This window comes from Oryx dammah, unplaced genomic scaffold (assembly GCF_014754425.2).
Source record: "Oryx dammah isolate SB20612 unplaced genomic scaffold, SCBI_Odam_1.1 HiC_scaffold_25, whole genome shotgun sequence".
NCBI classification, from domain to species: Eukaryota; Metazoa; Chordata; class Mammalia; order Artiodactyla; family Bovidae; genus Oryx; species Oryx dammah.
In genome coordinates this window covers 19,357,265-19,385,126 of record NW_024070209.1, presented here as the reverse complement: position 1 = coordinate 19,385,126, position 27,862 = coordinate 19,357,265, and the positions used below count along the sequence as shown (strand labels likewise).

The window sequence follows — 27,862 nt, the reverse complement described above, 5'->3', positions numbered from 1 at the left end:
GTGAGGGCCACGCCCCCTACAGGAAATACGTCACTCGGCCTAGCGGAAGAAAGCTAGGGACCTTGCGCGCGTGCTTCGCTTGCTATGGCGGCAGCCGAGAAACCTTTGGAGTTCCATGCCAAGAGGCCCTGGGGCCCGGAGAAAGGGCTAGAAGATTCGGACGAAGACGAAGAGGATGATAACGATGAAACCGAGGATGTGTTCTCCCTTCAGGAAGTATTGCGGCTCGGAGGCACCAAGGTAATGGCCTCGGGCTCCCAAAGAAAGGAGACAGGCGCGTGGAGGGGTCGCGAGTGAAATTGTCCCGCGAGTGGCGGGTCAAGTGACCCAGCAGCCCCTGAGCTGCGGAGCGGGAGGGCGTCGCAGACTCCGACTCCAGCTTCGAAATGTACTCTGTGCGTTTCCTGCACTTCTTTCCCGTAATATTGCAAGAAAAATGTTTAGAATTGCACTTTTTTTTGCCTTGTCTTTTCTTAAAATGTAGGTGATCTTCTCTTTTTATTGACGTAGTAGTATATAAATGGCACTCCATCAGATCGGAGAGGACTGTTTGTTGTTCCGACCTCTTGACATCCCACTGGTGTTAGAATTTTAACTTAGTACACACACCTGCTCACTTTACGCTCAAGAATCTTTCTGCGCTCTTGGAATTTACATATTAATGAAACAGTAACCAAACTTTGGAATACACAGTACATCAAGCGCTGAGTAGAGCTATGACGAAAGCTAAAACGAGGGAGAATAATGAGTGGGAACAGTTTTAACCTAGGTGACTGGGGAATCCACCACTGAGGTGTTTGAGCACAAAACTGGAGGGAAGAAAGGAGTGAGCCCTTTTGGTTTTGTTGTCCCAGGAACAGTAGAATAGTGCAGCTGAGGTCAAGTGAGGTGAGAGAAGAGCGGAAAGAAATGAAGGCAGAGACATAAGAGGGTGGACTTAAGCTCTCATTTTATGGGAAACCTTTAGAAGATTTGGAGCAAATATGTGACAGTTTGGCTTTGTATTAATTGTTTTGAGGGTAGACTTTTCTGGGCAGTGTGGGAGGGGCCGGAGTGGGGTCAGCGATTAGAGGCAGGAGAAATGCAGTTTCCCTGGGCAGACTGACAGTTTGGTCTGTACTTGGGTTGCATTTTACAGGAGGAAGTGCATAATGAAAGGTCTTCTTTCTCACTTTAATCTCCAGCCATGCAGTTTCCTCTTCAGGAAGCAATCATTTTAGTGTCTGTCTTTCAGACAAATACACACACCCCTGTATGTGTTATTTTTTACACCAAAGGTATAGTATATCTATAGCATTTTAGATCTTTTTCTTACTGTTTCAGAGATGCTTCCGTATCAGTATATAAAGTCTGTCATTGGTTTTATGTCAGCATAAATCATTATCTTAATTTATCTAACCAGCCATTTATTGCAGATATTTGTTAGTCTTTTCCTATTTTAAATAATGCTTCAGTAAATAGCCTTGAATATGTATATCTTTCCCCCCATTAGTAAATGGATGTATATACACCTAAATTTATAGAAATGGAACTGCTGAGTCAATATGTCAGGTATTTTGATTGAAGTTGGCAAATTGCTTTCCATAAAGAAGTTCCATCAACCATATGGGAAAGTGCTTTTTTTCCCTCACCCTTTCCCCAGCACCACCTGTCTTAGTATCATCTATGCTTGTCTGACGTGTTTAAAAATGGATATATCATTGTGATTTTAATTTGGACTTCTTTAAATGTGAGTGAGGTTAGGCATCTTTTCATTTTTTTAAGGAACCTCTTTTTTGTTTATATACTTGCAGATCTTTCTGATGGATTGTCACTTCCTTAACTGATGCATAGGAATTTTTAAATATTAAGCCAGATTACTTTGATACGAGTTGCCAGTTACTGTTTTTTTCCAACTTATCTTCTGATTTTTGTATATGTTTTTTGTGTATGAGAGAATGGTAAATTTATCCATGTTTGTTTGTTTTTTTTTTAGTGTTGTGCTTTCTCCTGTTACTCTATGGTTTTGTTTTTCGCATTTAATTTTTTTTGGCTGTGCCACTTGACCTGCAGGGTCTTAGTTCCCTCACCAGGGTTTGAACCTTAGCCCAAGGCAGTGAAAGCGCAGAGTCCTAACCACTGGACTGCCAGAGAATACCCTTTGCATTTAAATCTTTGCTTTATCAAGTACTTTGGGTGTGGAAGGGAGCCCAGGCAATACTATGATAACTCAATTTCATGGATAATTGATTTCAGCAATATAAATATCATTAACTTTTGAAGTTTTAATTAAACTGTTAGATTTGTAATTTATTTTTAACTTTTCATATGTTTCTATGCAGCAAGATTATCTTATGTTGGCTGCTTTGGATGAGAATGAGGAAGTTGTGGATGGAGGCAAAAAAGGAGCAATTGATGATCTTCAGCAAGGTGAACTGGAAACATTTATTCAGAATCTTAGTCTGGCCAAGTACACAAAAGCTTTCTTAATTAAAGAAGATCAACCAGCTAAAAAGGAAGATGCCAGCAAGAAGGAAGCAAGAGTATCTAAAGTAGATAGTAAAAAGCAAAAAGCAGCAGAAAGTGAAAGTAAGGTGAAAAATAAGAAGAGGCCAGAACAGCATTCTGATGAGAACAACAGTGCCATAACAAAAGCAAAGAAAGATAAGCAACAGGACATCTTTGAATTTTTTGAGAGACAGACATTGTTACTTAAGTCTGGCGGCAAATGGTATGATCTGGAGTATAGCGATGAATATTGTTTGGAACCCCAGCCTCGGGATGTTGTGTCTAAATACAAAGCCTTGGCTCAGAAGTTGTATGAACATGAAATCAATTTATTCAAAAATAAGAGGAATAACCAAAAGGGAGCCTCTTCTGCCTGGATGAAGGCGATTGTATCATCAGGGACTCTAGGTGACAGAATGGCAGCCATGATTCTTCTTATTCAGGATGATGCTATTCACACACTCCAGTTTGTGGAAACTCTCGTGAACCTTGTTAAAAAGAAGGGCAGCAAACAGCAGTGCCTCATGGCTTTGGATACTTTCAAAGAGTTACTTATTACAGACCTTTTGCCAGATAATCGAAAGCTACGGGTTTTCAGCCAGCATCCTTTCAACAAACTAGAGCAGTTGTCCAGTGGCAACAGGGACTCCAGAGACAGAAGACTCATATTATGGTATTTTGAACACCAGCTGAAACACTTAGTGGCTGAATTTGTGCAAGTCTTGGAAACTTTAAGTCATGATTCATTAGTAGCCACCAAAACTCGGGCCCTCATTGTGGCTCACGAGCTTCTTTGTAACAAACCTGAGGAAGAAAAGGCCTTTCTTGTGCAGGTGGTAAATAAACTGGGAGATCCTCAGAACAGAATAGCCACCAAAGCCTCCCATCTGTTGGAGACACTGCTTTGTAAACATCCCAACATGAAAGGAGTTGTGTGTGGTGAAGTAGAGAGACTGCTGTTCCGCTCAAATATCAGCTCCAAAGCCCAGTATTATGCAGTTTGCTTTTTAAATCAAATGGTCCTCTCTCATGAAGAAAGTGAACTAGCTAACAAATTAATAACTCTTTATTTTTGTTTTTTTCGGACTTGCGTCAAGAAAAATGATATTCAATCAAAAATGCTCAGTGCCCTTTTAACAGGAGTGAATAGGGCATATCCCTATGCCCAGACTGGTGATGACAAAGTGAGGGAGCAGGTTGATACGCTGTTCAGAGTGCTGCATGTTGTGAATTTTAATACCAGTGTGCAGGCTTTAATGTTACTCTTCCAAGTCATGAATTCTCAGCAGACAATATCAGATCGATATTATGCAGCGTTATATCGGTAAGTACTTAGCACTGTAATAGGTGAATGAGAAATAATGTGGTATACTGCAGTGCCTGTCTGGGGGGCAGTAGAAAGCAAGTAGGGTTTTTGGCACCCCTCAGTAACTTGCTCTTCACCAGCTCTTGAGTCACTTAATCTTTAGTTCCCTGTTGGGCATCTGTATTAATATGCTTTGAATATCTCATTTATTATTTTTTTGTTTTGAGAAGTCCCCATCTTTGATCCTATATTTCTTTCCTCCTGTCCTTCACACTGCCATTTAGTTGTTCATTCAACAAGAATTTTTTGAGTGTTAGCTGTGTGCTGGGTACTATTCAAGAACTCAGGATATAGCACAGTAAACAAATTTCCCACCTCTAAAACACTTTCATTCATGTTGGGGAGGACAAATAAATGGTAAACAAAGTTTTTACATAGGAAGGTTGAGGAGGAGCATTGCGGTTTTGGAATATTTTTTTAAATATTAAGATTTTGGTACTAGAATTACTGAATTTGCAACTGTCCTGCAATGCACCCATTCAGGGCAGATACTTTGAAGTTTGTATACTTGGCAACTATCAAAGTACAACAAACTATGTATTTCTAATTCATTTTTCTAATTTTACATACATACAGCTTGCAATAATATAGTGGTTAATATCTTAGATCTAAGCCTAGATTTGAGTCCTATAGTTTATCCAAAGGACAAATTGCTTTAATTTTCATTAAAACCCTATTGATAAACTTGATTGATCCCATTGTACTGTGCTTTTATTTGTAAAATGAGAAGGAAAGCAGCTATCTCATAGGGTTTTTAATGAAGATTATGAAACTTCCCCACAGCTACACAGCTAAACAATGATAGAACTGAGGTTTTAATAAGATTAATGAGTTAATATACTTTTTAATTAATTTATTTTTTAATTGAAGGCTAATTACTTTACAGGATAGTGTTGGTTTCTGCCAAATGTCAACATGAATCAGCCATAGTGAGTTCATGTGTTTGTAAACCCAAGTAATTGACAGTGTATGCTGTGCTTTTAACACAGCCCTCACATGGTTCAGTGCTCTATAAGTGCTGGCTGCTATCATTATTACCCATTTACATTTCTTCAGTTTAATCCTTTTACGACCTCTTTAGTCTGTGAGGTGCAATAATTTGTGCAAGGTCACACACACAGCATGAGGTCAACTTAGGTGGCAAATCCAGGCTTAGTGACTTGGAGTTCTTGGTGTTTCATGGTACTGATTGGGCTGATAGATTAAAAAAGAACTCAAAATTCTTTCCATAATTCTTAAGAGTCTAAGTACTCTAGCCCTAATTCCCTGGTGGTCCAGTGGTTTCGTCTTAGCACTTTCACTGCTGTGACCCAAGTTCAACCTCTGGTTGGAGAATTAGGATCCTGTAAGCCATGAGGCACAGCCAGAAATGAAAAAAAAATTTTTTAATTTAAGTAATCCTTAATTTTTTAGTTTGGAAGGACTTCCAAGGCTGAAAGTGTAGAGGTTTCAGGGTTAGGTTCTTTAGCAACTTTTGAGGGTCATAAGAATTTGTAGTTTTTGGAAAGTTTGAAATCTATTGGAAAACATTTTTCTAATATCAATTTAACATCTCAGTGTTGAACACAGGGGTCTAACGTCTGAGGAATGCATTCAGCACAGGGGTCTAACATGTCTGAGGAGTGCATTCTTAAACTCTTTAAATTCTTGCTTGCCAAGAGATCTCACAGATGGATTACTTCAAAGGCCTTTTAAGGTTTTTTAAAGTATTTATTTTCTCTTGATTTTATTAAAAATACTTTAAATAAAAATTCCCTGCTATTAATTGAGGGATAAAAAAATGAAGAAATAATTTGGTTTACAAAAACATAATATATCAAAAACTTCAGGAACATATTCTCTGTCAAATGGTGGAAACACATCCGTGTAAATTCTCAAATGTTTTTATTGATGTGTAATGGAACTTATTAAAAATGAGTGGCAGAATGGATAAGTGTTGAAAAATTTAAATGAGAAAAAAGTAGAATATCAAAGTTTATTTGGGGAATTCTCAGCTAGTCCAGTGATGGGCCTCTGAAGGGCCCCCAGGTTCCATTCCCGGTCAGGGAAGTACCCACATGCCATGTAGTACAGCCAAAATAAAAAATTATTTGAATAACATTGACTATCTCAGAATATCACCAATAGATACTAGAATTGTGGAGTTGACAAAATGGGGAAAGCTAGATAGGTGAAGAATACGAAAATACGCTTCACAAGGTTAAATATTTTCATTTCTAGTGTTAGTAAAAAAAATAAAAGTGCTTAGAACAAAAGTGATGATTCCGCTTTTGGAGTGGATATCTGGAGGATTGTGTTTATTCTGGGTTTTCTAATATCTGGGGGTCCAGACCAATTGGAGCATCTCTAGGATTCAACAAACAGGATAAAAAGAGAATTTAAAAGTTACATGAGATAATAGTTCAGCAGCCTGCCAAAGAGAGATGGGGTTGGGGGGGTGGCTCGGGGAAGGACAAATAATAGCTATAGTAAAGGGTCAAGTATTTGAAAGGCTGTATACTTAGGTTACTTTGTTGTATAACCAATTTATTGACCCATAAAATTGTATGTTTAAAGCATACAGAGTGAAGATTTGATACATACATTGTGATGTTTACCATCTTTAAGTTCATTACCACCTCCATTACTTCATGTAGTTACATGGTTACTCCTTGGGGGCTGTTAGAGTGCTAAAGACCTATTCTCAGCAAATTTCAAGTCTACAGTAAGGTATCATTAAATATTCACCATGAAGCTGGACGTTTACACCCTTTGACCAACATCTCCCTATTCCCTACTCCCCACCCCCTACCGCTGGCAACTACCAGTCTTTTCTCTGTTTTCTATGAATTTGATATTTTGTTTTTTTAAGATTCTGTTTATCCATGAAATCAGAGTAGTTGCCTTTCTGACTTACTTCATTAGGCATAATGCTCTCCAGGTTTATAGCTGTCACAAGTGGGACTTCCTTCTTTCTCATGGCTGAATAATAATCCATTGTGTGTATATAACATATCTTCATCATCCATTCATCTGTTAACACAGACACAGGTTGTTTCCATACTTCAGCTGTTGTGAATAATACAGTGAACGTGGGAGTGCAGATATCCGTTGACAGACTGATTTCATTTCCTTTGGTATATGCCCAGAAATGGAGTTGCTGGGTTATATGGTAATTCTGTTTTTAATTTGATGAGGAACTGCCTTATGCCTTTCCATAATGGTTGTGCCAGTTTATATTCCTACCACTAGTGTATATGGATTCCATTTTGTCCATGTCCTTTTCAATGTTATCTTGCCTTTTTTTGATAGCCATCCTAACAGGTGTGAGTTGGTATCTCAATGTGGTTTTGATTACCCTGATGGTTAGTGGTGCTGAGCACCTGTTTCATGTACCTTTCGGCCATTTGTATTTCTTCTTTGGAAAAATGTCTGTTCAGATCCTTTCATGTACCTTTCTGCCATTTGTATTTCTTCTTTGAAAAAATGTCTATTCAGATCCTTTGCCCATTTTTTAGTTGGATTTTTTTTTTTTTTTTTTTTTTTTAGTTGGATTTTTTTGGGAGATTTTTGCTGTTAAATTATATGAGGTTCCTTTCATGTTTTTTTATATTAACCCTTTATCAGAGATTGGATCTTTGTGGTAGCTCACATGGTAATGAATTGGCCTGCAATGCAGAGCCCTGGGTTTGATCCCTGAGTCCCGAAGATCCTCTGGAGAAGGGAATGGCAATCCCCTCCAGTATTCTTGCCTGGAGAATCTCATAGACAGAGGAGCCTGGCAGACTATAGTCCATGGGGTTGCAAAGAGTTGGGCATGACTGAGCGACTGAGCAACTGACACTACTGCTTTATTAGTTACATGGTTTGCAAATATTTCCTCCCATTCCATAGGTTGCCTTTTCAGTTTGTTGATGGTTTCGTTTGTTGTGAAGAAGGGTTTGATGTGGTCCCACTAGTTTATTTTTGTTCTTGTTACTTGTGTTGCATCAGAAGGCAATAGTAAAATCAATAGTTAGAAATTACACATTAGATTTCAGCTGTGGATAAAGAAGGTGTTTGTTTTCTGGCAAAAATGAGTTGTCTAACATTGGATTGTATTCCTAGTGAGAGACTGAGCAATCTGCGGTTACAAGACACATTTGAACATCCACTTACCGTATCAGGAACCATTTGTTCATTCGACATTCTAGTGCTTATTAAGTGCAAGGCACTAGGGTTACAGCAGTGAATAACAGGCACAGTCCCTGTTTCATTGGACTTTGAGGGGTAAAAAGGCAACAAAACGTGTTAAACTATATAGAACATAAACACGGGACCGAGAATAATGAAGGAATCTATGAATGTGCAGACAGTTGGGAGAACAGCATTCTGAGCAGAGAGAATAGTGTATATAGGAAGGAGTTATACAGTTAGTACATTCAAAGGGAGTCACACAGTTCAGTTTTCTACTACGCATGTATGGTCTTCACCCGAACCGTGTGGAGGCAGCCTCGGTCACCCATCTAGTCGGTAGTGATGCAAGGATAAGAACCCTGGTCTAGTCCACTGCTTTCAAAGGGCAGTTTTCATTGTTTGGTTTTGGATTAGCCTTCCATGAACAGTTCTGTGTCTATATGAAAGTTATACTGTTAGGGAGGTGCCCTGTTGGTCTAGAGAATGGAAAACCATTTGGAAAAGAGAAACCCCAAAAAAGTTTCCTGCTCCTGTGGATTTTTTTCCCTTTGGTACTATCATCATTCTTCCTGTTCTGGTTATTCACTTCCATCTTACTTCTTGGGACAGAAATGATCTCTTGTTCTAGAATAAGTGGGAAGGCTATCCCTAAGATGATATTTATTAGTTGCTGGGTTTGGGGATGTTTTATAAATAAACATGTGCTCTTGTTTCTATTTTGCAGGAAGATGCTGGATCCAGGGTTGATGTTGTGTTCTAAGCAAGCCATGTTTCTTAACCTTCTCTACAAGTCTCTGAAAGCTGACATTGTGTTGCGGAGGGTGAAGGCTTTTGTGAAGAGGTTACTTCAAGTCACTTGTGAACAGATGCCACCATTTATATGTGGAGCTTTGTATCTTGTATCTGAGATCCTCAAAGCAAAACCAGGTTTAAGAAGTCAACTGGATGATCATCCGGTATACTTTACAACTGCTCTTAAAATCCAGTGGGTTCTGAACTATATTTGGTATTTTTCTTTGCTTTGATAACAGTAACATACTCAGTTCCTTGGAGCATGTAAGTCCTGGAATCAGACTGACCTGGATTTTAGTCCCTGGTGTGAAGTCAACTCAGTGGGCATATTGCTTGACCTTTTACTGGTAATAAACTACCATAAAGTGGGATTCTGTGATGCTGTGAAAAACGGATGGCAGGAGGAGAAGGGGGCAACAGAGGATAAGATGGTTAGATTGCATCACTGACTCAGTGGACATGAGTTTGACCAAGCTCTGGGAGATAATGAAGGACAGGAAAGCTCGGCATGCTGCAGTCAGTGGGGTTGCAGAGAGTTGGACAGGACTTAGCCACTGAACAACAGCAGCATGGAGGGTTTAGAACTAGCAGATCTCTTAAACCTGTCTCCTCAGTTGTGAAATGGACATGATATCACCTGCCTTATAAGATGTTTATTTATAACAGGTCAAAAATTTATTTGAGGGCTGAATGCTTTCAAAGTCTCATGGATTCTTGATTCAAAGCTTTATTCCATTTAGCAATAAGAATATGGTCTCCTCTCATCTAAATTTCATTTTTGGAACTTTCATGTTTCATCAGAATTGGAATAAGTGAGTCTCCTTCAAAACCACCTCACATAATTGAATATGGACTTCCAGTTGATTAAACCAGATTCATTAAACCGTTTTTTTAGGAGTCTGATGAGGAAGAAAATTTTATTGACATAGCAGATGATGAAGAAGCAGAAAAATTCACTGATGTAGATAAAGAAACAGAAACAGATACCATGAAGAAAGTTGAGATGGAAGAAACTGAGTCTGAAAACCATGTGGGAACCAAAAAGGTAGAGTCTGCTTCTTGGGTGCACTTTGATAACTTAAAAGGTGAGTTTCTAAAGTTTTCTCTTGAATCTTTGGATTCCCTTTTGATCTTAATGGAAATTAACATTATGTACTTTAGAAGTTCTCAATATTATTTTCTTCTAGATTGGGAGCTCTCATCACCAGGTATATTAGGTCTTAGAACTAAAATTTTTAACATAATGAATCATTGATTTACTTATGAATAGTACTACAGATAATAAGTAGCTTACTCAGTAATGAATCTGCCTGCAATGCAGGAGACCCAGGTTTGATTCCTGAGTTGGGGAGATCCCCTGGAGAAGGAAATGGCAACCCACCCTAGTATTCTTGCCTGGAGAATCCCATGGACAGAGGAGCCTGGCAGACTATAGTCCATAGGGTTGCAGGAGTCGGACACAACTTAGCATCTAAACCACAGATAATAAGTGCATATTTTTAAATAATTGAAATCTTAGAAATTAAAGCAGATACCTTTTACAGTTGTGAAGATTTAGTGAGAAAACTGTGGTCATGTTAAATGCACAATAGATCTCTTTCTTCAGCTGTAAATGTAGCCAGTTTATACCTTTGAAGAGTTCAGTTTCTTGATCTTTATCTGTACATGTAAAGGCTTCCTACATGGAACATATATGAAAAAAAACACGTGTGTATACAAAAGTTTAACTTATAAACAACAGTATTTGTTACATATTATGAAGTATAATTGGAGAAAGAAATGGCAACCCACTCCAGTATTCTTGCCTGGAGAATCCCATGGACAAAGGAGCCTGGCGGGCTACAGTTCATGGGGTCGCAAAGAATTGGACACGACTGAGCGACTAACACACACATGAAGCATAAAACTTGTGTGTATTTTGGTTGAGCATCATATTTACCCTCTGTAGTTCCTTAAAGAAATGTTTGAGAATTGAAAACTCTTTGGTATATTGGGTTGGCCAAAAAGTTCCTTTGAGTTTTTCCATGAAATGTTGCAGAAAAGGTGGAAGGAACCTTTTGGCCAATTCAAATAGAAACTTAAGAGTTCCATACACACATCAATTGAATTGAATCTATTAATAGAATATTAGAGCCAAAAGAAATTGTAGAAATGCAGCCTCTTCATTTAAGGCTAAAAGAAAAACACACTAGCCTTGAGGATCAAGAAAGGTGCCAGCTGTTTACAATAGCTAGGACGTGGAAGCAACCTAGACGTCCATCGGCAAATGAATGGATAAGGAAGTATTAACAATGAAGTATTACTCAGCTATAAAAAAGAACACATTTGACTCAGTTCTAATGAGGTGGATGAAACTGAAGCCTGTTATACAGAGTGACAGAAGTCAGATAGAGAAACACCAATACAATGTATTAACGCATATATATGGAATTTAGAAAGATGCTAACGATGACCCTATATGCAAAGCAGCAAAAGAGACACAGATGTGAAGAACAGACTTTTGGACTACGTGGGAGAAGGCAAGGGTGGGATGATTTGAGAGAATAGCATTGAAACATGTTTATTACCATATGTAAAACAGATGACCAGTGCAAGTTTGATGCATCAAACAGGGCACTCAAAGCCAGTGCTCTGGGACAACCCAGAGGGATGGGATTGGGAGAGGGGTTCAGCATGTGCATGAACACGTGCGTGGGGACACGTGCACCCATGGCTGATTTATATCAATGTGTAACAAAAACCACCACAAGATTGTAATTATCCTTCAATTAAAATACATATTTTAAAAAGTTGTCAGACCTATTTCTTCAAGCTTGTGGAACTCTTGGTCAGAGTAGTTCACCTGTCTGAACCTTAGTTAGCCTGTAAAGTGTACAAGGAAAGTATGGTAGCCACCAGGAAGTTGTTTTTTAAAGAATCCATCAGAGGGCCAACCTGGAATAATCCTTTAGAAGGATGACGAGTATGTGCATTGTGAGGCAGACAGTTCCTTCTGTGTTCTCAAGGTTCCATGTAAGTTTTGTAATGCAGAGTTGCTGAAAACATGAAGAAGATAGTATGACACCTGTTCCAAGTGAGACTGACTTCTAGGCATAATTTAATGACGAATATTCACTGCACTGTAAAGTTCCAAAAGAATTCAGACCTGTTTCATCTTCAGGTCCTTTGTCATCTTAAAACTTAGGATCTGATTGACCTAAAAGAAGTGGGAAGGGGAGCTTTTAGTAGTGGGATAAACATGCTGCCTGGTTTATTCAAAAGCAGATGCTACCTTAAGTACCAGTTCTGGTGGGCTTGGCGTTTTTGATCCAGGTAGGATGCCCAGTTAATGAAGAGTGCTGTCGCTGACAGCATTAATCCTGGTGGGTTAGTGACCTTTTGGGCTAGGACTAGAGCATTTGAGAAATACTCTATTTTTGTTCACAGGTGGCAAACAGTTAAACACATATGATCCATTCAGTAGAAACCCTTTGTACTGTGGAGCTGAAAATACAAGTCTTTGGGAACTCAAAAAGGTAAAGTAATTCCAAATTGTCTCTTAATTCATCTGTGCCATATGTTTTTTCCCCATGGATTTAATAGATTATTTTCCATTTTTCTTATAAGTGATAAATAGAGGAGTTATTTAGAAATTAGTCAGCATAAGCAATTTGAAATATGTCACCTGGCTGTAATGCCTTATAACCCATATTTCTGTTGCCTGTAATAAACATTAAATTTACACATTTTTGCATTCACATCTAGAAAATCTTAAATAATCTGCGTGCAAAGTAAGGATATTATTCATGGCTATAAATTTGCTTTTCATAAGTATGCTATTGTATATAATGGCTCTGTAAAATGGATACATTTCGCTTTATGCATTGGATACCTCAGGGCTTCCCTGGTGGCTTGGTGGTGAACCCGCCTGCCAATGCAAGAGATGCGGGTCCAATCCCTGGGCTGGGAAGCATTCCATGGACAGAGGAGAGTGGCGGGCTACAGTCCATGGGATCACAAAGAGTTGGACACAACTTAGCAGCCATATTACAGCAATTGGGTATCTGAAAAAATTTGTGGTAGTAGAACTGTTTGCAAGCAAATTTACCTTGTAAATGTGTAAGAGGAACTCATTTCTAATAACCTTTCTGGAGTTTTGCTGACACACATGTCTTCCTAGGCGGACTCCTGTGGGTCCCTGACACCTTGTTAGCAAATCTGTAAGGTCACAACTACTTTGAAAGTGATACCAAGATATTATTTGCCTTTGTTACTGTTGATGATGCACTGGTGGTATTAAATGATGGCTAAACTGCTGGTGGCTTTAGCAGAAATAAATACAGTAGTACCAAGCTGTACTGGTGGCCATTATATTCTTCATTGCCATATACTTGAAAGGGAGGAGGAAAGCCAGTATCACATAAGTATGATGAAGCAAGGAAAATTGTTGATTTTATTATTTTAACCCCAAAATACCTAAATATGAGAGTTTTCTCACATCTCAAGGAAAAGTGCCTATATAATTGTTGGAAATGCAGCTAGCTACTTTTTTCATGAAAGACTGGCTGACAGACTGGTCATTCACGCTTTTGTATTTGGGAGATATTTTCTTGAAAATGAATGAAGTAAGTCTGTTACTTCAGATGAAACAGCTGACAGTCTCTGTTGTCAATGATGAAATTCAAGCTTTGGTTAAAATTTCAGAACTCCTGTAACCACCATCTTAAGCTTAACAGTTTCTGGTATCTTTTCTAATGAAATCCATGGTGATACTATGGTTTTTGTGATGTTTAATTAAATGTCACCAACATTTTGAAGAATTGCATAATTCACAAAATCAGTATTTTATAAATGAGCAGTGCACAGTGTTAAAAGTCAAGCATGGATAAAGATTCGTTCACTGTAGACCAGTTAGTTTTAAGTAGCAAATACCAAAAGTTGATAGAGTTTCAGACTCCATGTTGCAGCTCATCTTTGGTATAGTATCAAAGGAAAAAAATCCACATTTATGTGAAAGACTATTGGTTAATCCCCCATTTTTTCCAACTATATATCTGTGTGAGGCCAAATTTCCTAAATACACTTCAACTAAAATAACATGGAATACAGAAGTAGATATGATAATCTGCTGTCTTCTCTTAAACCAGACATTAGATTTGCAAAGCTGTAAAATAATGCTACTCTTACCACTAATGTTTGTTTTGAAAAAGTTATTTTTCATTCTATATATTATTTATATTAATATGTAATAGGTTTATTATTAATTTTAAATGAACTATAAGTGTTCAGATTTTTTTCTGTTGTAATTTCTAATAAAGTATCAGAAGATATATCCCACTTAAATCATATAAGCTCTTGAGGTCCTTGATTTTTAAGTATATGAAGTGTTCCTGAGACCAGAATTTTGAGAATCACTCTTCTGATATATTGGCTTCAGTTTCAATTTGGGGGATTTTCTTAAATAACCTGCGGTTTTGGTAGGAGTTGACCTTATCTCACATATTTCTTTCCAGCTGTCTGAGCATTTTCATCCTTCTGTGGCCCTTTTTGCAAAGACTATTCTTCAGGTAAGTCAAATATTCAGAGGACAAGAAGTTAAAGAAAATAAGTAATCCTGTTTGAAGTAGTCAATAACTGGTCAGTGTTTTCTCTACTAGATAGAACTGTGTATGTTTTTCTGCTATTATAAAGGAGCAATGACTTTTTTGATAAAGAGCAACAGATAATTTCTCCCACTCGGAGATGAGTGGAAATACATGGATAGGTACCCTCCCCTTTCCCTTTTGCCATGTTTGTCCCTCAGCATTTGATTCCTGGTTAATGGTTAGATGACCTACAGTATTAATACTGTTTGCCTCTTCATAAAATCAACAATGCATTATAGAATATGTATGAGTGTGCGCTTAATTTCTTCAAGGAAAGAGTAATGTGCATGAGAGGGATATTTGAAGGGTATCTTATTGCACATTTGTGCCTTTGAAGCAATGTAGTAGATGCTCGTGTTTTTCTTGTTTCTTCTCTATGTGTGTGTGTGTATATATATATATATATATATATTTCAAGTTAAGTTCTTAATTCCCTCCCCTCATCTTTCAGGGAAATTACATTGAGTATTCAGGGGATCCCCTGCAGGATTTCACACTAATGCGGTTCTTGGATCGATTTGTCTATCGAAATCCAAAGCCACATAAAGGCAAAGGTAAACTTCTATTTGATGAACTTCTCAGTTTTCACTGTTGATATTTAATAAACAACATGAGCATATATAACTAGGTTTTACATTACACTGTCTTGATTTTACATTTCAGAAAACACAGACAGTGTTGTGATGCAGCCAAAAAGAAAACGTTTTATGAAGGATATTCGTAGTCTTGCTGGTAAGTATAAAGCCTGGACAGTTGAAACTGACAGTAGTGCAAGTTAGTAGCACACAGGTTATGTTATTCTTTGCTCTGCTTATCAGGATAAAACCTAAGCACTAGAGATATTATCCATCTTTGTGTTCAAGAATGTATACATTTTCAAGTTTACTGTGACTAGGCTTTTTTTCTTTTAATTACAAAACATTTCAAACGTATCCAAAGTATATACACAAGTGGTAAGATGGACCCTGCCCCCCCACCCCACCCGACCTCTGTAACCATCACCCATTTTTTAACAATTAACATTTTGCTATTCTTGTATCATCCATAGGTAAAGCTATAGCTCTGTCACTGACATCAACCCCACCCCCCATATATAATTATCTTTTATAGTTCAGACCATCTTAAGCTCTCTAATATGGGCTTGGCAGAATAGCTACAACAGATTTTTGTCACTGAGCGTTATTTTAAACTTATTTCTACGGTATTTATACTCATCCTGTGAATCTAATTCTCTTTGCATTCACAGCAGACATTTATTTACATACTAGATCCCAGTTCCTTTTTGTTCAGAGTCTAAGATTCAGTTACAACTTATAAATCGTTTGATTTTAATTGACTTATCTCACAGAGGTGAGACATAAAAAGACTTACCCAAAGTTAAGAGTTGGAATTAGAGAAGCCAAATACCCTTTTTAATCAAGATGATTCTGAAAATTTTATGCTGATGAGGAAACAGTAAAAGTGGTTATTAATTTTTTTTCTCTTGAAGTTTGGATCCTGGGTGCAGTTGGAGGACAAGAGAACTCTGCTTTCTCTGTGATCCACTGTTGGCTACAAATGATTGTAGCCAATTAAATTTCAGATGTTGAGTTTCCTCCACACAGACTTTTCCAGACTGTCCTTCGCATTTAAGATGCCTTCTTTCCAACTTCCTTACATTTTGAGACTTTAGACTTATAGGTATTCTGTACTTAGTCTTAAAAGCTTGAGGAACATAAAAAGTATTACTTAAGTTTTTTAACTTGTTTTCCTAGTTAACAGTAAGGAGTTCCTTGCAAAAGAAGAAAGCCAAATACCAGTAGATGAAGTGTTTTTCTACAGGTAATATATGTAATATACTGGTTCATTTGAAGAGCTGTTAAATTAAAAATTTTTAGATTCCATAAATGCTTTGTTAACATAGGCCTGTCTTGGACAAATTGAAGGATATGTCAATCCATTTTTGTTAGGGGAGTTTAGAAATGTTCAGTTTGCTAAATGTTAATATAGCTAAATGAAACTAAAACAAGTAAATTTAAGGGTTTTGTTTTTTTAACAATTTAGCACACATTTTAAGAATCTTCTGAAATTTAATCTTCAATTTCTTTTTAGTATAATAGTTTTCTTAGAGGCTTAAATCTGTATCAATCTAATGTAACGATAAATAACTCATATTTGTCTAAAACATGGCTCTAAGTAGAATTAGCAAAATTCATTGCACTACTCTGGAGATAGGGCTTCCCAGGTGGTGCTAGTGGTAGAGAACCCACCTGCCAATGCTAGAGACATAAGAGACAGGTTCTAACCCTGGGTTGGGTAGATCCCCTGGAGGAGGGCATGGCAACCCACTCCAGTATGCTTGCCTAGAGAATCCCATGGACAGAGGAACCTGGAGGGCTATAGTCCATAGGCTCGCAAAGAGTCATACACGAATGAAGTGACTTTTTGCACTATGGAGATAAGTCCTAAACCTACTATTAAGAGTATAACTACTAATGCCTTGTGATTATAGTAAAGGAACTGTTATCTCATCTGGGTGATTGGTTAATTTGGTTTGATTTGATTTTCCTTTTAAAAACATTTTGTATAAAGAATTTTGAGGGTATGATCCCATCGGCAGAATGCTAAGTTTCGTTGTACCTGATAGAAGATAGGTTGAACTGATAAAATATTGAGATTAGAGGTCATTTAGAGCCAGTTTCTAACATTAGAATACTTGTACCATTTAGTGTTGATACTAAAACAACCTGTTACTGTGCCATTTAATTAAGGTGACTTAACAGTGTTTTTATGAAGAACCAAGCCTAAATCACTGAAATTTATTATCCTTCACATTTCAAAAGTTTCCAACTGTTTTGAATTTAAAACTTTTTTCTATAATACAAATTTTAGTCATTTATATGCCAGCTCAGTTGAAAGCTTTTACACTTGTTAGTGGCATTGACCGTAAGTCTTTTGATGATCATAGAACAGGCCCTTTGATAAAATCATCAAATATCAATGTATAACATGCATTTTATTTTAGGTATTATAAAAAAGTTACTACTGTTAAAGTGAAACAAAAACGGAATGAAGATGAAGAAAGTATAGAAGATGTGGAAGATGAGGAATTTGAAAGGATGATTGGTAATCTGTTTACCTTTATAATCCACAGAGCTTGAAAATTGTTATTGAAATTTAGATGGAAGCAAAAATTGGGAAATTATTAAAGTTTACATTGAGCTCACTTGTTGCCTATCACATCACACCTACTAAAAATAAGCACTTAAAACAGTTCTAATGGCGTAAAATGGACGCTAAATACTCTTTTATTTGACATCTTCCCTCATTGCATAAAAGAACTGTAGAAAGAAGGTAAAATTAACCAGAACCCATTTAGTTTAGGGATTTAATTAAGGCCAGCACAGTACATGGGTTTGTGTAGATTAATAAAATAGCAGCAGTATCAGGTGTATATCATTTTGGTGTTTACTTATCACAGACAACAGTATATGTGTTGATTTTGGTATAAGACTTGTCAAGTTTGTTATTTCTCGCTGTATCTCACCATTTGTATATTGCTCTCTGGCAGACACATTTGAAGATGATAATTGTTTCACCTCTGGAAAGGATGACCTTGATTTCGCTAGGTAATATGCTTTTCTTAAATTTTTTTTTAAACTTTTTTCCCAGCATTTCTCAAATTACTGTCTTTCAGAACAGTGGAGCACAGGACTATGTGTTATATAGGAGAAAGGTATTGGATTTTGGGAAATAAATATAGTACTTTCATTTTTGGACTTTTATAATGCTTGTTTGAGCTGTCTGTAACTCTCCTTTGAATTCTGTTAATAGCCTAACACCCTGCTGGTCACCAGAAATAAAACAGAAACTTTACTTTAGAAAACAGAGTCCTTGTTTACTTTACAAATTGTTATTTTTCTTCAGCAACGTGAAGAAGAAAGCAAAAGGAGCTAAGGATGACTCAGAAGATGAAGATTCAGAAGATGACGACCTTGATAATTTGGATGACGATGAAGTTTCCTTAGGAAGTATGAATGAAGAATTCGCTGAAATTGAGGAAGATGGAGGAACATTCATGGATGTGTTAGATGATGAGAATGAGGGCATTTCAGGTAAACCTTTAAACAAACTTTCTGCCTCAGTAGAGGCTAGTTTTTCTCTTAAAGGTCTTTAAATATTATATTTAGATTTATACTCAGATCAGCCAGAAATGTAAAGAAGATCTTCTTCCCGTCTCCCTTGACACTGGAGTTTTTGGGCTTTTAAGCAGCTGAGTTCTGTTTTGGACTTCTATTTAATCAATATCGAGGCTGTCTATGCTGTTCCTCTTGGCCTGTCATGTTATACTGCCTTTTAAAAATACTGGATTGATAATTTGCAATAATGTTACAGTTAATCTATATTCATCATAGTCATTCTGCAGCAGTTTTTTTAAATTGCTTAATAACAACAGGGTTTTTATGTTTGTTTGGAAACAGAACTTGATGATGAAGTCAGACTCAAAGTCAGTAATAAGAAAAACAAGAGAAAAGGTGCAAATGATTTTGACTTTGCTGGGTCATTTCAAGGTAAGAAAATGTATTTACTCTCTTTCAAACCTAAGCACCGCATGTGAAAGCTATTGTTCATTATCATTTTGGGAAATTAACTATTCTATTGGGTAATAAGTTTTATGAATTTTTAATAGATAAATATTATTGTTTTTCACATCCTCCAATTATTTTCTTTTGTGAATTCACTCCTCTCATTTAAATACCTCTGGATCATCTTTTCATGAATGTTTAAACCTTCAATAATAATGTAAGCCCGGGATTTTCATAGACACCTGTTGCATTTTTCCTTTTATCAACTCTTACCTTCCCATCTGATCCATCTATTTAAAAACCCACGCTCTTTATTAACATCATTTTCTTTTTTTAATGAGAGCTGCCATGACAAAATGATTCTGATCTCAAAAGTATGTAAAATGAGAATTTATTTCTGCTAATTTGTTCTCTATTATTTTTTAAAGTATATCCTAACAGATTATGCCTTTTAGTGTAATACTTCAGTGGTACTAATAAAAGGAAAAAAGCACTATATATATATCAGGTGATAATATTTTTTGACAAAACTGTAGACAGCACTATAATACAAATATTTTATTCCTTAATTTGTGGATAAATTCACACATACCTACCTTTTAAAAAACAAAACGAAAACTTTGATTATAATTCCTCTTTATCTCTGCTTCACTAGTACTATGGTACATTTGACCCTTAAAGAACATGAGCTTAAACTGAATGGGCCCATCGGCACAGGGACTTTTTTCCGCAGTGAACTCATACTGCAGTGCTACACGGTCCTCAGTCGGTTGAACCTGAGGATGCGGAAGGCTGACTGTTAAGGTATATTCCTGTTTTTGGTTGCACAGAGGTTGGTGCCCCTAACCACATTTTTCAAGGGTCAGCTATAAATGCTAATGCATAAAAATAGATCTGCAAAGTTTAAAATGCTTGACAATATTTTGTTAATACAAAACTTTTTGACAGTAAATATTAACAATAACTCTGGGCGGGTAGTAGTCCCTCAGAGATGTTGATCCCTACAAAGTTTAAATACTGCTAATATCACAGTTCTCTTAGATTTACCTGATGCATATTTACATCATAATGTGTTACCATTCAAATTTTGTCTTTCATTGAATGATAGGAGGTCATACTTTTAATAGTAGCATATGCCCATAAGGCAGTTTTCCTCAAAATCTCTCAGAAAAGATATGTTGCTTTAAATCCTGCTGAGCCTGTTGTATTAAAAGATGCTCTCTCATTGACCTTATTTTTAATAAAGTGCCATTTCAGAAGCTATTAGCCTGAAAAGACATCAGATCTCAGTGGATAATAGTTTTGGATACAGATTAAAGGATATGTGACAGAATTGATTTTTTAAAAGAAACAAAGGGATTTAAAAAGGAAAGAAGCAGCAAACAGATGAATTAATGAGGGTGGGGGAATTCACCCTACATTTGCTAATGTTGGCTAGTCTAAGAATAAACAAATCTTTTACAAAAAGAATAAACTTGAAGGAAGCAGTACAGCAGAAGTACTTGCTAATTGAAGTTTTAGATATATGCCTGTAGGATGAATGAAAACCAAGACCTTTCCTGATATTATACAAGTAGAAATTTTAGCTTAGGAGAAAAATAGCATTATGCACAATTCTGGAATAATATACATCACCTTGGAAGATGAAATGCTCTAGAAACTTCTATCAAAAATGGCTCTGGTATATGCATACAAAGAGATGTACATGACTGTTCGTAGCAGCAATATTCATAATAGCCAAAAGGTAGGAACAACCAAATGTCTGTTGAATGTACAAGCAAAAAATAGAAGCCGCCCATATAATATCATTCAGCAATAAAATGGCATGAAATATTGATACTTGCTATAAGGTGAATGAGCCTGGCGGTCGAGAGTTAGGACTCCAGGCTTTCACTACCGGGGGCTTGGATTCAATCCCTGGTCGGGAAGCTACCACAAGCCATGCAGCACAGCCAGGAAAAAAAAACTTATGCTAAGTAAAAGGCCAGTCACTGAGAACCACATGATCCCATTTACATGAAATAGCCAGAAAAAGCGAAGCCTTCCATGGAAGGGAGCATGTGACTGCAGATGGGCACCAGGGATTTTTAAGTGGCTGTTAGTACCAGGAACATCGATCACAGAGTGTGAATGTTGTTTCAGGTAAAGTGAAAATGGGTAAAGGCAATACTTTTAGTTAATACAGTTTTAGATAATTATTTTAGATGTGAGTTAAAATGTAATAAATATTAATGAACTTATTTAAAAAACAGACTCACAGACATAGAAAACAAACTTGTGGTTACCAAAGAGGAAAGAAGTAGGGGATAAATAAGAAACAAGGTCCTGCTGTACAGCTCAGAGTATATATTCAATAGCTTGTAATAAACTGTAATGGAAATGAAAAATGTAACATATTAAAAATGTTTTATTATTCTGTTTTGAAAGGTTTATATATTTAGAATTATAGGGGAGGTTTTTTTTAAGAACCACTTTATTTCAAGTAGTAAACAAAACTAGTTATAACACAGTAAACAAACCCTCCATCACTTCTTCACAGTTACTCCAAGGAACAAAACCTCTGACTTAGAATTTACAGTTAAATATTTAAAATACATCCTTGTCAATTTCAGAATTTTAATCTTGCCTGATGCTTTGAAATACTTTGAAATCAAACTTTGATTGATGGTCAAATCTGAAAGACAAGAAGACACTATTGTCACCTGAACAGTTCTATTAGGATATTAAAACTGTGTGTTTTAAGCCAAATAAATATATATTAACAAAACTACATTGAAGATCTTATTTCTACAAAATTATTGGATTTACAATTTAATAATGTAGGCTTATACTTTTTTTAGGACCGAGAAAAAAAAAGAAAAGAGACTTTGATGACTCCAGCTTATTTGTATCTGCTGAAGAGGTAAGGCTAATGTATTGTTTTAAGCACTTAGCTGTTCTATGTTGTTTTTTATGTTTTCTAATAAATGTATGCCCCGCCCTGCCCTCCCCCCCACCCCACTCTTCTTTTTAAGTTTGGCCACCTATTGGATGAAAATATGGGATCCAAGTTTGATAACATTGGTATGAATGCCATGGCTAACAAAGATAATGCAAGTAAGTAACTGAATTTTTATTGAGGTTTTAAAATAGTCTTAAGTTATAATTTCTGAAGATCTAAATATTTTTGGAGGACCTTTTGATAGTAAGAAGGGAAAAATAATTCCTTACAACCTGGAAGGAATGACTTTTTCACTTCTTAAAAATACACTACAGCAAAAAAGACTACAGCCTACAAAAACTCCTTTTTTTTTTTTTTAATGGAGGCAGGCTATTTTTATATAGTATAAATTTGCTAAGTAACTTATAAATATTTTATACATCTTTTAATTATTTCTGATATTGATAGTTAACTGGCTGCTCTTCTTTCACCAGTAAGTGTTCAGGGAAAAGAAAATAGAGCATTTGTTCCTTTCCTGTCCTAGTTGTTTATTTGTAAGTAAATCTTTGATGATAAATACAGAAGGAAAGCAACAAACAAGCAGGGGTTTGTGGAGCAGATGGGAAGTGACTGCAGGCCACGGCAGACTGGAAGCTCCTGTCACTCAGGGTGTTGTCTGGAGCCCCCAAGAATCTACTGTGCTCATCTTTCTTCTCCCCCCTCAAAGGTCTCAAACAGCTTAGATGGGAGGCTGAACGTGATGACTGGTTACACAACAGAGATGTGAAAAGCATCATCAAGAGGAAGAAAAATTTCAGAAAGAGGCCAAAAACCACTCAAAAAAGGAAAAAGCAAAGAAAATGAGTGTTTTCTAAATAAATTACAAAGTAAAATTCGACTTACTCCTAATTTTTATTGCTCAGCCATTTTTCTTGATCTTGCTCTCTGATTCCATACGTTCCAGAGTGTTCAATGGATTTGTAATAAACTATGAATAAAAATAGCTGTCATTTATAAAATCATGTAAGTGTTAAAATTAAACTATACTGAGAAAAAAATCCAGCTGTTCCCCCTTATTTCTGCACAGTAAAATGAAAAAAACAGGATACATATGTTGTGTGTAAGCTCTAGCATCTCTAATCTCTACTAATCCTTGTAATGAACACTATTAACTAAGCATTACTTTATACCAGATACTGTTCGAAGTAATTACATAATGTTATCTTTCTTAATCCTTATAACAATTCATGGGATGGGCATTATTATCTCTACTTGATGGAGAAAGAAAAAGCTCCAAGAAAGTAGCAAACCAGACATGAGTTTTGTGTTTTAAGCAGTGATTTGATTCCCATCAGCCTCAGATAAGTCTCATTCCAAAGTCTACATTTTTAACCCATTGGGAGAAGAATCCAGCCCATCACTGGGATTAACTCATTGGGTAACTTCGATGAGAACTTTCTCTACTGTGTTCTTCAAAAGGAGTGAAAGTAGAGATGAACAGTATTTTTGGAAACTGACATCAAAAAATTAAAAAGTGATTTAACCCTTAATTGGTCATAAATAATTTATATAGGTTACCTGAAGAATTTGCTTTGTACATACAAATTTTACTTAAGGAAAAACATACCTTCTAAGATGAAGGGGAATTTTTTGCTCATTGTATGCCTGAAATCTAATGAAAAAAAAGTCTTAAAATTAGGCATGATTAGAAATTCACTGTATTAACATGCGGAGCCATAATTTAGTGCTAGCCTTAGGGTCTATAAGATAGGAATTCTATAAATTAGAGAAACTGTATCTTTTTAAAATAGGGTCAAAACTGCACGCACTAGGTAGTCTTCCATAGTTATTTTGGCGTTTTTAAGATTTGACCTATATATATGATGTAATTTATTTCAAAACAGTATTTTAAAAAGACTTTCAGTGTTTTTAAAAGATTTTCAGTGTTAATGTGAAATTTCCTTGTGTAATTTTATGAACTGTTTTATGAATGCCATTTTACCTTGCTAGAGAATTAGAAATGATTGTACTACACCCAATTTTTGAAGTTGACCTTAAACCTTAGTTTGCTTTTAAATACCATTTGTATGTTTTCTTTTATACCCTTACATCCTTTAAGATCAATGACAAGTTAAAGATGGCCACCACCCCAGGACAACTATTGCCCTCTTTAGAGAAAGGGAAAGTAACACTTCTTGATTTTTAAAAGTTGAGGGCTCTAATAAGAAATTTCCCCCACAAAATGTCAAAGCACTTTCAGTGATGGCCAGTGGCATGAGAAAGGCTGTTAGTGCCTAATACTGGAGAATAACCTGAGCAACTGGTTACTTGGCAATTCAGCTATGCTACTTGTTTCCTCAGTTTGTCAAACAATGAGGTGTAATGGACAGGCTGGATTTTTTCCACCTGTACTCCCAAACTAAGCCAGACCAAGGACACCTACTCTATGCTTCCCATTAGGAAAATCCATGGAAGTATGAAACATTTTCCTTAGGCTACAAACATTTAACTTTTGGTCGGGGGGGGGGAGAAGTAAGTCATTTATTCTATAATACCAATAATTAACAGCTTCTTCCCCTTGTGCCCATAAAATGTCTAATACATTGACTCAGAAGAAGCAGTTTCTCCAAAAAAGCCATTTAACCTAAAATGTGTTAGTGAACTGTACACCCCCCTAAAAAACACTTAATTTCTGAATTATGATTACCTTGGCTTGTGTTCATCTTATTAAACAAAAAATATGCTCCAAAAATGCCCATAAGTTCAGCTACTAACACTCCTTTAAAGATCTTCTTTGCCAGTGGATCCATAGAACGGGACATCCTAAGTTTAACAAATAAATGTAAACCTGAATAAACATATTCAAACTTAGTAACACTGAACTTCAACACATTTCAATAGTTTGAGTGATTACATAGGAATAAAACCCCAGTTAGTGTATCCAAGTTGTATTAGACATGTCTCACTTTGCTAGTTTTCAATCTCCATGCCTAAGGTGCACAGTGAACCAGAGAGATGATTAGAGAAAGCAGAGAGGAGACAAAATCGAAGGCACTGCGAAAACTAACAATTTATGGAACTAAGATTTTTAAACTGCCTAAGAATATAGAATGGTGGGAGTGGGGTAAATCATTTTAGCTGAACTAGGAATTAAGATATGTTCTAATGAGTATGATATGTGGAGTTCTTCATGAAGTAGCCTACAAAAGCAAGATTATTCTGTAAGTGGTTATATCAATACATGTTTTATAGCTGGAAGTTTTCATTTATGTAATGTATTGAAGTATGTGCCATAGTTCATAGCATTTTATATAAAGATGAGCAATAAACTGGTTCTTGCTGCTAAGGAGTTGCTATTCTAAGTTTTTTCAAACTAGTCACATCACCCAAAAGCCTTTAAAATGCACATTCTTTGTTGACTTCCCTGGCAGTCCAGTGGTTAAGACTGCATGCTTCCAGTGCAGGGGAAGCAGGTTCAATAATTGGTTGGGAAACTAAGATCCCACGTGCCACAAGGCAAAGCCGAAAAAAAAAAAAAAGCATATTCTTGGGCCTCAACGGGCAATTCCCCAGTCCCAAATCTGATTCAGCAAGTCTAGAGTTGGCACCCCGTAATCTGCCCTTTTACAGACAACTCCAAGTGACTTTTATACAAGAGGCTCCTGGACCACGTGAGGGGAAACACTGACCAGGATCACCCACTAAGTGGCAAGACTAGACTTCAACTCTTGGTTAAGGTCCATCAGAAGAAAGTGCTTGAATCTTTATTCTCTTTCACGAAGGTAAAAGCTAACAAGGAAAGATCTATATAACAAGAAAATAGCATATCTGACTCTTACTGAATAAATGAAATATAGACCAAAGTGGTTACTCTGCCTCAGAGTCAAGAAGGCCAGGAGAACCAGTGGTTTTTAAACTCAGGATTTCGGCATTATCCTGTGTATGCTTTGTCACGCTGTTCCATCCTCTGCGTGAAATGGCACAACCTGTAATACTCTACCCAGCTCTCCTCTCATTCCACTCCCTTTTAGCTTCTTTTCAACAGTCTGAGGGTAGGGGTAATTAAATACTTTGGTAGGATTATCCTACTAATATCCTTACCAGGTGTCCCTCCCACCCCACCCCCAAGATCCCTTCTCTCATTTTGATAATGTGATCACCCTGAGGCCTAAAAGATTAAAACTTTATTATTCATTCCTAAGGGAAATGAAGCAGAAAAGTTTGAAACTTACACGTAACTGAGAGGCAGTGAGGGAGGAGGAAGGAAGATTTTCCTGTGTGTACTGCTAGACATTACATTATGGGCTGTACATTAGAGGCCTCCTGGCAGCTCAGCTGGTAAAAAATCCACCTGGAATGTGGGAGATCCCAGTTTGATTCCTGGGTTGGGAAGATCAACTGGAGATGGACTAGACTACCCACTCCAGTATTCTTGGGCTTCCCTGGTGGCTCAGACTGTAAAGAATCTGCCTCCAATGTGGGAGACCTGGGTTTGATCCTTGGGTTGGGAAGATCCCCTGGAGGAGAGAGCATGGCAACCCACTCCAGTATTCTTGCCTGGAGAATCCCCATGGACAGGAGCCTGGGGCAGGGGGGTACCCTGCAGTCCATGCGATCGCAGAGTTGGACATGACTAAGCACAGGCTGTACATTTACTGCCAGGAAATAAGCCATAACCAGCACAGGAGCTATCTTGGGGTTATTTTTTAATGTTCAAGTGCTGAAAAAAACCCACAAAGCCAGCCTTGCAGGCAGATCCAGAGAGTAAAGAATTCAAGTAGAATTCTGTTTTGTTAGGAAAGCAAGGATAAAGGTTCAAAAAAGTAAAGTCCATAAATAAATTTTTAAAAGACAAGGAAAAAAGTAAAGTTCAAATAACACTGTAAAGCATTTACCTTTCTTAAAAACATATATGTACATTTCACATTCCAAGTCCCTCAGCTTCAGAAAAGGTGTTTATAACAACGGATAAAACCAATTTAATGAACACTTAAAGGCATACCATTCCACAACTGGTGGAGATGGAATAAGATTAGACAAGATTTTTGGATAATGGTGGAATTCAGGTGACATTTAAAATAAATCAGTCCTGAGAGTTCCCTGGGGGTCTAGTGGTTAGGATTCCGAACTGTCACTGCTGTGGCAGGGGTTTAATCCCTGTAACTGAGATCTGGCAAGCAGGGCAAAGCCAAAAATAAATAATAAAGCAATCCTCAGGTGGGCTGGGAAAAAAGCAGGGCTGTGTGTCATGAGGTTATCTTCACACTGGGCTGAGACGCTGACTCGGGATGCACAAGCTTAAGACAAATAAGCATGTTGCCTCCAAAAATCCCTCAGCTGTGCACCATAGATGGCAATGGACATTGCTCAGCATCTCCAGGCAAACAGCAAGGTCTTTCCTTCCACTCTAAACAACAAGGCTTCCCAGCTCCGACCCTATGTTCAATGAACAAAAGCAATTTTTCTAGGTTTCCAGTGTCAAGAGCCAAACAACCAACAAGGCCCCCAAGCGTGGTCTCAGGTTGGCTACCAGGGATCCTCAGCCCCTCGTAGCCCCCGCAGCCCCGGTGCCTGGGCTTCTGCCATCTCCCCAGCTCCCGGGTTCTTCCCGACCCGCCGGGACTCCCAGCACACTCAGGCCCGGCCAGGTGCCCCCACGCACGCTCAGCGCAAGGAGCACTGCCCGGTGGCCGGGCCAAGGTCACCGAGCGACCCGGAAACACTCGGGTCCGCCCCTCGTGCAGACGAATACAGTCACCGAATGTCCTCTTTATGATAACAGAACTCTGCCGTGGTCCCTACAAACCTCAGCCCTCCTCCTCGCTCTGCAGAGACCCTGTCGGGCGCGGAGAGCTACAGCCAAAAGTGTAGCAAGAGGCCTGCACAAGCACCTTACCTGAAGTGCGGGCTCCAGGGGCTGCGCATGCGCAAAGTGTGGCAGAGCCCGCCCCTC

General features: G+C 37.4%; 2 protein-coding genes across 8 annotated transcripts; one reads left to right on the top strand and one right to left on the bottom strand.

The window, feature by feature from the left end:
* The first annotated feature begins 22 nt into the window (after positions 1 to 22).
* CEBPZ (CCAAT enhancer binding protein zeta) lies at positions 23 to 22,959 on the top strand. The gene is made up of 16 exons (XM_040224639.1): positions 23 to 240; positions 2,322 to 3,811; positions 8,733 to 8,964; positions 9,696 to 9,885; positions 12,227 to 12,315; positions 14,293 to 14,346; positions 14,876 to 14,978; positions 15,088 to 15,156; positions 16,179 to 16,245; positions 17,429 to 17,529; positions 17,975 to 18,032; positions 18,331 to 18,518; positions 18,885 to 18,974; positions 21,830 to 21,891; positions 22,004 to 22,085; positions 22,637 to 22,959. Exons 1-16 carry the CDS (start codon positions 85 to 87, stop codon positions 22,771 to 22,773), a joined length of 3,168 nt encoding a protein of 1,055 aa, XP_040080573.1. The 5' UTR covers positions 23 to 84; the 3' UTR covers positions 22,774 to 22,959.
* Positions 21,383 to 27,862, bottom strand: CEBPZOS (CEBPZ opposite strand). Of its 7 annotated transcripts, none has more exons than XR_005718381.1 (5): positions 27,716 to 27,809; positions 24,617 to 24,732; positions 23,537 to 23,581; positions 22,813 to 22,897; positions 21,383 to 21,663 (listed from the first exon to the last, which is right to left on the bottom strand). XR_005718381.1 is itself a non-coding variant. In XM_040224648.1 (5 exons), exons 1-4 carry the CDS (start codon positions 27,832 to 27,834, stop codon positions 22,815 to 22,817), a joined length of 273 nt encoding a protein of 90 aa, XP_040080582.1. In that variant the 5' UTR covers positions 27,835 to 27,862; the 3' UTR covers positions 21,383 to 21,663; positions 22,813 to 22,814. The 7 variants fall into 7 exon arrangements, 5 of the variants coding, with proteins under 5 accessions (XP_040080582.1, XP_040080580.1, XP_040080579.1 ...); XM_040224648.1 differs by having other exon boundaries at positions 27,806 to 27,862; XM_040224646.1 differs by having other exon boundaries at positions 23,525 to 23,581; positions 27,806 to 27,853.